Genomic DNA, 11,044 nt, shown 5'->3' on the forward strand with positions numbered 1-11,044 from the left:
CTAATGCGATCATAGGAAACACGACTTTTTGCTATGAGGAACGGGTTTTTGGTGACGAGAGAGAGAGAGAGAGAGAGACAGAGAGAGCGCTCAGGGCAGGGCGGTGCGGCCCCCGCCCCCCGGTTCCTGCTGCCGCGACCACATCTGAATAATGTCAACCTCTCTCTGTGTGTTTTTTGGCGTTTTTGTGGAAAGAGAGAGGAGGACATAACTGGAGCATAGCCTAGATCAGTGGTTCTCAACCAGTAGGTCTGGGCCCCTAGAGGGGTCCCCAGATGACAGTGAAGTGACCATTTTAAGGACTTTTAAGACATTGTAAAACTGGTCAAACATTGGCTAAATTGTCAAATAATAATATAATAAGCAGATCAAGCACACAACGCCGTGTAGATATTTTCATAGCCATGGTTCACATGACGCTCGTCTGTCATGTTTCAGGTCTACTATTTTTCCACAATATTTATCTTTGGAAGGAACCGAGTCAAACATTGTAATGCCTCAACTCAATTCCAAGTGCTTGTTAGGGTAGGGGATCGGCCAGTTCACATGTGATTATTTTGGGGGGTCACGGCCATCCACTGAACTAGACTATAAATTGATATGAAGTCTATAAAAATGAAAGCAGATCTCTTCTTGTGACTGATGTGTCTCTCTCTCTGCTGGGGGTGGAGCAGAGAGACACATATGCTGTTTATTTTAGATGCCATCATTTCATGTTAATTTGCTCATAGCACTAAACGTGTGTCTAATATTAACCTACGCGACTCGGCGACTGTCACACAAGGTAATGTAACCGTGACCTACTTTTATTATCTCAGTTTATTATTAACTTGATATCGATTTTAATTGCATCATCATGGTGCTCAAAAACACTCTGGTGCACAAAATGAACGGATCTTTAAAATAACGGCTGACTTCCTTTCCATACCAGCTTTATTTGATGCTTTATCAAACTTTATGTAAAGTTGAAGTATATAGACCAATTATTTGTTTACCAACATTGAGACTGAATGCACAGGTGATTGTTTCATGCAATCAATTCTCAACCTGTTTCGGGGTTCAGCGCACCCCAACCCCCTCATGTGTTGGCTAGTGCTGCGCGCCCTAGCGAGACCTGACAGAATGGGTTTCATTTGCAGGAGTCAATATAGGTGTCAGTGTGTCACCTTGATGTTCATTGGTGCTGCTGCTGAAGAATTGATATGTGATTGTGCAATAGAATATCTTGTAAATTGATTTTTTTTTTAAATCAAGCCCCCCCCCCCCCCCCCTCAATTGGGCCAAAGGTCAAGGGGATGCCTTTTGGTCATTTTTACTAACAAGGAGGTGGGACCCACTTCCAGTGGTGTAAAGTAACTACAAGTAGGCTGTACTTAAATACAATTTTGAGGTATTTTTTACTTTACTAGCTATTTCCACTTTTCAGTATACTTTTATATTCTACTCCACTATACATCTCAAGAGACAAATATTGTACTTTTACTCCACTACTATTATTTGAAAACTGAAAAAGTTGAAAAAGTTACTAGTTACTTTCTAGATTTTGATTATTATTACAAAACATACATTAACCACTCAAACCCTATATACATTTCGGCCATTTGAAAATGGCAGATCTACAAGCTCACAATGCGTTGCAATGCATTGTGAGCTTGTAGATCTGCTATTTTCTAAAGATTTTTATACATTTGAGATATTGCAAAATGGGACATTCTCAGGGCCAGTGGAGGGCTGATCGCCGCTCTAGGCGAGATTCCTTTGATGCGCCCCCGCACGCGCGCGAGGACCCTTGCGCGCGCGTGACATTATGCAGAATGTCACATTCTGCATAATGAGTTCTTTCTACTTTTGGTACTTTAAGTACATTTAGATACCAATATTTTTGTACTTTTACTCAAGTAGGAATTACGGACTTTTACTTGTAGTTGCAGTATTGATACTTTTACTTAAAGTAAAACATTTGAATACTTTTTCCACCACTTCAAATCACCTACTCTGACCTGCAAATACAACAACCTTCTAAAAAAAGAAAAGGAAAAATAATTGCCTTAATTAATTAGCCTACATTTTGTGGCTAAATTAGTCAAAACAAAAATTGCTTTGCTACTGCAAATCCGTTATGTTCTTCCTTAATTTAATTTGTTTATTATTTATTTTGTTCCCCAGCTTAATTAATTCCAGTCCAGAGTTCACATTCCATTTCCATTTTAATTTCCATCCAAGTTCCAGGAATGTTATTATGAAGGCTTCATGATTGACAAACTGCAGCCCAATAAGCCTGTACTGCATCCCTAAGTAGCTCTTGCTGACTGAAGAGAACCCCAACGTTCAACTTTTATGGCTTTAAACATTGTTTATTAAACAAAGTAACACAGTTACTTAAAACAATAGTAGCACATAACTCTCCCCTTCCTAGGCAAAAAAAATAAAAGACAGCTGGCAAAATTAGAACATATTCTATTCACATGCATATTCTGAGACATGAAAAGGCACAGATGACAACCTGTGGGTAAATCCCAGTTCCTGTGTGATCCAATAAAGCTGTGTTCTGTTAAAACCCCAGTCGATCAAAGTCCCAAAGAGAGGAGATATTGGCGGTCAACCTGGATAAGGGACAGGTTTGAATTTTTGCAGTCACAAATAATTCAAATGTGTCCCATCTTTTCATCAAACTGTATGCCGATATGCACTGTAAAATCCTGAGGTGTTGGTCCATTTTTGCACTCTCAAAGTCAAACTAACTCTCAGGAGTTTGCTGTGTGGTTGACTTGGATACCGCTGTCGGGCAGAAACCTTTTATTTCCATATTCTAACATTTTTTCCCCGTAAATTAACGCCGTAATTTACTTGATCATACTACAGTGTCACACACAAGCATGGCAGACGTGATAGCAGACGTGTTTTTAGCTTGTATATCTGCTACTTTTTCAATTTTTGTTTGAAATCCTGAAAAGTAACAGTTTTCCACCGGACAGAGACGATATACACTAAGTTGGCCATCACATAATGTCCCTTTATTTCTGTCACGGAATAATATGTTCATTTAGTACTGTACTGTATGGACAACATGCAAAGACCGGTTTGATTATTATACAGAGAGAGGGTCATGCTGTGAGCGTGTGGATTTGATAAATGTTTCAACTCTAAAGGCCACATGGCTCGGGGACCGTTGGTTCCCAATGCTGTACTGGTATTTTCAGCACATAGTCCAAGCCTGAATGGTGTTTGGTTGGTTGGTTGGTTGGTTGGTTGGTAGGTTGGTTGGTGGGACAGCCTACATGAGGCACATATCAGTCTCTGGGCTCTATTTTGCGCGTCTTAATTACCAGGTCTTATGACTTAAATGAGTAGTTCACCCAAAAAATGACTTATATTCTATCAATTACACACCCCACGAAGTCTTGAATTCATCGCGTTTTTTCGTTTTTGTCGCATTCCTGAGCCAATAATTTGATGACCGGCGGAGTCCCTGGTAGCGGTAGGAGACTCAAAGAGTCTCCATTCAGTCTCCTACTGAGTCTCGTATTAACCGATGACCCGGTCATCAAATTATTGGCTCAGGAAAAAACAAAACAAAACAAAAACGAAAAAAATCTCCATGAATTCAAGGCTTTATGGGGTGTGTAATTTTTTGGGGTGAACGACTCCTTTAACTTAGGACCTGGGGGCGTGGCCAATGCTGTTTGGCCACTCAAAATAGCCAAACAGCATTGGCCACGCCTCCAGGTCTTAAGTTAAAGTTATACTGGGTAACTTTTTCAACAAAACTAAAGTTAAATTGTATATCTTTTGTGAGTGGCAAATGTTTCACAACACCCACTCCAGTAATTTCACCCCCGAAAGCCTTTTCTATTATAATTTCTATAGAAAAGGTGGCTCGGTGAGCCTTTCCCGCGAAAATAACGTCATCCGGCCGGAAAACGGAAAAGGAAATGCACCGGTTCCCTGTTTGGCCAGGAACTACCACACCGGTTTCCTGTTTGGCCAGGAACTACCGCGCGAATAACAAAAAGGAATCTCACGCTGTTTTTAAGAGATTGTAGGATTTGAAGATCGAAAAACAACAGAAAAAGAAAACACAGCTCATGGTAACTAAAGCTCCACTGGCTAAGAGAAACGAGCCACAGATAGTATAAAACAATTAAAAGAACGCTTTTTGAAACGCTTCCGTCTTCCGGTGAAAACAAATGGAATTCTGGGTAACACAGGAATAAACGAACGGCCTGCAGTGACGGTAATGACCAGCAGAGGCTGCTAAAAATCGTTATTTGTGGACCTGCATTGTACTACTTTAAGTCATAAGACCTGGCGTAAAACAGGGCCCCCTGTCTCAACCATCCATCCTTCAGTCTATCAGAGAGTGAGCCGGAGGCCCATGGACACAGCGTCACACCTCAAAGCTTATCTCTCTTGAGCGTCCAAACAGAGGCTCCGACGAGAGGTGCGTGTCCGAGTATGCCCGTCGCATGTTCGTGGAGCTGCAGGTGATCTTGATGGCCTCCTCGTAGGGAGGAGGGGGTCCCATCCAGGGAGGAGGGGGGTGGGCAGGCGGGGGTGCAGTGAACCCCCCGTGGTCCATGGGAGGGTAGTCGAACTCCTCCACGTGGAAGGCGCACGGCGGGCGCTGTGTCCTGTGTACACACAGGAAAGCACATTCAAATAGTGACAGGATGTGAGACAGACAGAAAAGAAAAGAAAACTTGGGCCAACTAAAGTGTCTGTCGTTACAGATATCAGACACTAGATGGCGCACGCAGCTCTTTGTAAGAAGTTGTGATGCAAGTCTAGATGCCTTGCTATACCTCAGATGGAGAGTGTTTGACCCCTAGGTTAGGGGTCTCTACCCACTTAGCTGAGGATGAAACAATGCTGTTGGACTTGGACCAGTATATTGGAAATAAATGATCAGATTGATTCAGGCAGGAGTACACAGCTGTTGGAGCCAACCAGTGCCAAGGTGCACCTGCCCGGTAGTCTTCACAGGAGAAAGTTCCATTTTTGTGTCACATAAAAAAGGGAACTTTATCATTTAGGCATAAATTATGTCTAGGTTCTTATATTTTCTATTATTTTTTTTTGTCTTTTGAACCACAGTTTCCCCGCTTTCACTTCCTGATATGCTGGCTTTGGCAGACAGAGTGCTCAACTCAAAAGTCTTAGGTTTTTGATGGGTGCCAAACCAAAACGCACAGAAATACCGTCGTCAGCACTCGCAAATAAGCAGTGGTGTAAAGTAACGAAGTACATTTACTGAAGTACTGTACTTAAGTAGAGGTATTAGGACTTTACTGGAGTTTTTGCAGTTTTCAGTACTTTTACTTCTACTCCACTGTCTACATCTCAGAGGCAAATGTTGTCCTTTTACACCACTACAATTATTTGAAAACTTTAGTCACTAGTTACTTCGTAGATTCGCATTAATATTGCGGCCCTATATACATTTTGGCCATTTGAAAATAGCAGATCTACAAGCTCACAATGCGTCGCAATATTCATTTTATACATTTGAAAACTTGTGAATTGGAATTTGGGAAATTAACATTACTTTTTGTACTTTTGTACTTTTACTGAACAAAATTGAATTCTGGACTTTTACTTTACTATCTCTACATTGCCGTATTGATACTTTTACTCAAGTAAAAAATGTGAGTACTTTTTCCACCACTGCAAATAAGTAGCCTATATACTGTAGGCCTATGTAACACTTTTAATAAGGCACAGCATCAGAGGCAAACAGACAGCGTTTGCTCAGCGTTTCTGAGAGCGTGAGACGTGTGGGTGTGAAGACTGGTTTTAGAATATGCACATCATGCACAGCATGGCCACATGTGTCAACTTATAGGTTCCGTTGGTATGGGCTTTTTAAAGGGTTAATCTGTCAAAATTATAAGGGCAACTATTAATCATGATCATCCATAATTTGACCCATTAAGACCTGGGACGCATCTGTGTCACTTTTTTGATTTGAGCTAAAAATATATATGTATACTTTGGCCATTCAAAAATAGCAGATCTACAAGCTCAGAGCTTGTAGATCTGCTATTTTTGAAAAATCAAGAAAATTTGTGCAAATCTTTGAATATATATTGTTTTAAAGCAAACATTTTAACTCGAATCTTTGCTTCTGGGGGTCCCTGGAACAAAACATTTTGAGATGGGGGTCCGTGGCCAAATACATATCATTTTGGGGGTCCTTGACATGAAAAAGTTTGAGCACCACTGATATAGAAACACGTTTTTTTCAGAATACTGTTGGGATTTAGAAGACATTTGTAGAATCGGCTTCAGGACTTAATGGGTCAACTATAGGCCTAGATGTATAGGCCCATAGCGCCATAGGCTACCTGTGTTGTTGAGTGTTTAGATATGCACATTCACTAATTATCAATCTTCCCACAAAGCCAGAACCCCATAAAAGGAACAACGCATCAAAATGTAAAATGAAGGAGTGCTTCCTATTGAGAGAGAGGAAGATGGCAAGACAGACTGGCAGGAACTACAATTAAATGTAATTAATTTCCCCATCCAGTAAATCAAATCGGACAAGTTCATCTGTGCGGGTCAATAGGAAACATCTCTGGCTCTGAGATAAATTGATAAAAATGCTAATAATCACATAGCCTATAGATTGGCCTGAGCCAAGTAGAATTATAGTGAATTATTTTAAAATGATCCATGGCTAATAAGCATTATATGCCTTAATACATTAAGACCTGGAACGCGTCTGTGTCACTTTAGATTTCTTTGGCTATTCAAAAATAGCAGATATACAAGCTCATAGCGCGGCACCGAGTGCCGCGCTATGAGCTTGTAGATCTGCTATTTTTGAAAAATCGTGATTTAATTTTTTTAAATATTTTTCAAAAAACAATGAATCGCCTCAGGTCTTTAATACATTAGAATTGCCCTCTATTACAATAACAAATTAAAAATAAAAAACATCTTTTTTTAATGTTAGAAATAGTTCATCTTTCAAGGGGGGCAACATCCGTTGCAAGTTGATGATGTAATTGGCCCAGCCCTATGGAATGTATATATGTGCTAATAAATAAAAACAACTTCACACTTTCTAAGGTTATTAGGTTAATATATAAACAATATTATATGTTTTATTAGCTCATGCATTCCATACATTCCATAGAGCTGGACCACACATGGACAAATGACATCATCAACTTGCAACGGGCGTTGTCCCTGAGTAAAAGATTAACTGTTTCTAAAATAAATACAGTATTGAAGGTGTTTTTAACGTAAAAGTTTTGCTATAGAGGGAAATGATAATGTATTAAAGCATATAAGGCTTATTAGCCAGGGATCCTTTTTTAAGTGTTTGAAAATGTTAGTGGTTTAACCGAGTTCATTGAGTTCAACATAACCTCAACAACATGCAGTGGTGGAACAAGTACTCAAATGTTTTACTTAAGTAAACATATCAATACTGCAATGTAGAAAAATGCACTTTAGTAAAAAGTATACAAGTATTTGCATCAAAATGTACTTAAAGTACGAAAAGTAAAAGTACTCATTATACAAAATGTCCCATTTCATGTTTTCAAATGTAGACAAATCTTTTGAAAATAGCAGATCTACAAGCTCACAATGCGTCGCATCGCGACGCATTGTGAGCTTGTAGATCTGCTATTTTCAAATAGGCAAAATGTATATAGGACTGAAATGGTTAATGTTTTGTAATAATAATCTAAATCTACAAAGTAACTAGCAACTAAAGTTTGCAAATAATTATAGTGGAGTAAAAGTACAACATGTGCCTCTATAGTACTGGAGTAGAAGTAAAAAATATTGGAAATTGGAAATACTCAAGTAAAGTGCAAATACCTCAAAATCATACTTAAGCACGTGTACTTTACTGTAGTTACTTTTTTCCACCAACCGACACAGCACGACCCACCTTGGCAGGAACCCCGACTGGGACTCGGACATGTGGACGGCCAGGTGGTTGCTCCCGAAGCTGGGGTAGTCGTTGAAGCCGGAGTAGTGTGGACACTCCCCTCCGTAGTCCCCCTGTGTGTAGCTGCTCATGGCGGCGGGGCTGTTCTTGCTGTTCATGGCCCAGAAGAGGCCCAGGATGAGCATCACGGCCCCCAGCACCACGCAGCACAGCGAGAAGGCCTGCAGGCGACTCTGGTACGAGGCCAGGAAGGCCGTGGACCCCCCCGTCACGATGAGGAAGACCCCGATGAAGATGGCCCCGTGATGGAGAGAAGGCATCGTTCCCGTGCACACAGAGAGAGAGGTCACCACCAGAGAGAATATAAGAGACTAATGTTGTCCGTTTTTAAGCATCACTTCCATTGGAACGGTGTGTGTGTGTTCTCTCCATCATGGACACAGAGGTTAGGAAGATGGTCCAGGGAAGGATAAGCCATACATCACCTGCAGTGGTGGAGAAAGTACTCACATTTTTTTTACTAAAAGTATCAATACTGCAATGTGTAAATACTCTGTTACAAGCAAAAGTCCGGAATTCAAGTACAAACGTATTGGTATCAAAATGTACTTAAAGTACCAAAAGTAGAATGTACTCCTTATGCAGAATGTCCCATTTCACAGGTTTTCAAATGTATGAAATGTATAAAAAATCTTTTGAAAAATAGCAGATCTACAAGCTCACAATGCGTCGCGTCGCGACGCATTGTGAGCTTGTAGATCTGCTATTTTCAAATGGCCGAAATGTATAGGGTTGAAGTGGTTAATGTATTGTTTTGTAATGATTGAATAAGCAATAATGTTAATTAGTAAATCTACACAGTAACTAGTAACTAAATATTTAAATAATTGTAGTGGAGTAAATGTACAGTATTTGCCTCTGAGGTGGAGTAGAAGTAAACGTACAGACAATTGGAAATACTCCAGTAAAGTAAAGATACCTCAAAATTGTACTTAAGTACAGTACTTGAGTAAATCTACTTAGTTACTTTACACCACACGTACACCTGCATCGCTCTATGTATGGTTGTAAAAACCTCCCGTCTTACTTGAGTCGTGCTTTTCTCCATCATTTCCTCTTTGTCCCAAATTGATGGTAAAAAGCCAAAGGTCAAGCTGATCATGAGGTCCATGCAGTAATCCTTTAATGTCCAGATATTTGCCTGAAGTTGCTCCTCTCTCAGGAAAAGGTATGAACTTTATAGAGTTGGTCTATTATAAAAAAGTAAAATCCAGGGAAGATAGAGCTCCTATGTGTGTGTTTTTCATCGGGGCAGATGGACGAGAGCACGACCCATTAAGGCATCTTTACTGGCGCCCCACCCTCTTTCTGTCTAATGTGTCCTAAAGGGTACCACTTTATTCTGGTCAATGCGTGCGAGCACGCGCGCGCGTGTGTAAGTGAATGAGTGAGTGAGTCGTGAGAGAGAGGGGGGTGGAGACCGAGAGAGCTCTGCATGCTGTCATAGGACCAGTGATGGAGGAAGTATATGCTGGCATGTTTTTACTTAAGTAAAAGTATCAATACTGCCTGCAATGTAGATGATACTCTTTTACAAGTAGAAGTCCCGTATTCAAGTAAAAAGTACAAAAGTGCCGGGATCAAAATGTACTTAAAGTACCAGAAGTGGAAAGTACTCATCATGTAGAATGTCCCATTTCACATGTTTTTAAATGTATACAAAATATATTTTCAAATGGCTGAAATGTATATAGGGCTGAAATGGTTAATGTATGTTTTGTAATAATAATCAAAATCTACAAAGTAACTACTAACTTAAGTTTTCAAATAATTGTAGTGGAGTAAAAGTACAATATTTGCCTCTGAGATGTAGTGGAGTAGAAGTAAAAGTACAGACAAATGGAAATCCAGTAAAGTACAAATACCTCAAAATTGTACTTAAGTACAGTACTTGGTTACTTTACACCACTGTTCTTGAGTGGGGGGTGGAGACAGAGGGAGCAGCACTATACTGTCATATAATATGGACACAAGACATCCTCCCCTGTCTAGACTGTCCTTGGATCAAGACTAGTATGTCAATATGAAATCATGAAATTCAGTAACAGTTTACTGTAGCAATATCACTAACAATTTATAGTAGCCTACAGTAGGTATTAGCCTACAGCAGCATTTTGGAAGGTGAGATGTGTTTTTTTGATCATGCTGATTCAAAGCATGTCAATATTGTAGGCTATGGTATTATTTGGTTTAAAATGTTGGGATTGTGTTTTTTTCAGTGGTGGAAAAAGTACTCAAATGTCTTACTTAAGTAAAAATATCAATACTGCAATGTAGAGAAATACTCTGTTACAAGTAAAAGTCCGGAACTTTGTATACAATAGCAGATCTACAAGCTCACAATGCGTCACATTGCGAGGCATTGTGAGCTTGTAGATCTGCTATTTTCAAATGGTATGTAGGGCTGAAGTGGGCAATGCATGTTTTGTAATCATAATCATATTTGCCTCTGAGATGTAGTGGAGTACAGGAGTAGAAGTAAGTATTGGAAACTGGAAATACTCAAAATTGTACTTAAGTACAGGACAGTACTTGAGTAAATGTACTTAGTTACTTTACACCACGGATTATATAGGCTACATTACATTGTAAGTAAGCTGTTACATCCATGTTAGTTGGTACCAGCTGTTACTTAACTGCTGGAAATGAAGACCAGTGCTGATGGTGTGATCATGCTATCGTGCTTTTCCATTGGTCTCTGCTTGGAGACGCTAGCGCTCGGCCCATCCCTCCATTCACATTACGCACCAATCAGTGCACAGCAGGGGCAGGTACTAGTCGTGGATCACACGAGTCACACAAGTCATGGATGAACTTCAACCTGGTGTTTGTACTTTTTCTCCTTTTGGCCCGTACATCTAAATGAACGTTCACATTTCAAATATAAAGTGCTAACCCTATGGCCACAGATGTTAACATTATGTACGGGTTCTCAGAAGTACCTGTACTTTCCGTATTCTTCAATAAAAAGCATTTTAATGTGATCTGGGGCCATTTTATCATAGTGTTATAATTAGTGCAATACACCTCTCAGCCAGTAGGGTTACGCTATTGAAAGCACGTGGAGGAGATACG

At 40.0% G+C, this 11,044-nt stretch overlaps 1 protein-coding gene across 1 annotated transcript; it reads right to left on the minus strand.

Moving 5' to 3' along the window:
- Positions 1–4,387: 4,387 nt before the first annotated feature.
- Positions 4,388–8,242, minus strand: LOC311051352 (uncharacterized protein; the record flags this gene model as incomplete). Its single annotated transcript, XM_084065913.1, has 2 exons — positions 7,910–8,242; positions 4,388–4,631 (listed from the first exon to the last, which is right to left on the minus strand). The coding sequence occupies exons 1-2, from the start codon at positions 8,227–8,229 to the stop codon at positions 4,388–4,390; spliced, it is 564 nt and encodes a 187-aa protein (XP_083922039.1). The 5' UTR covers positions 8,230–8,242.
- Positions 8,243–11,044: the final 2,802 nt, after the last annotated feature.

The sequence above is a fragment of the Gymnoscopelus microlampas genome (genome assembly GCF_963454915.1).
Source record: "Gymnoscopelus microlampas genome assembly, chromosome: 9".
NCBI classification, from domain to species: Eukaryota; Metazoa; Chordata; class Actinopteri; order Myctophiformes; family Myctophidae; genus Gymnoscopelus; species Gymnoscopelus microlampas.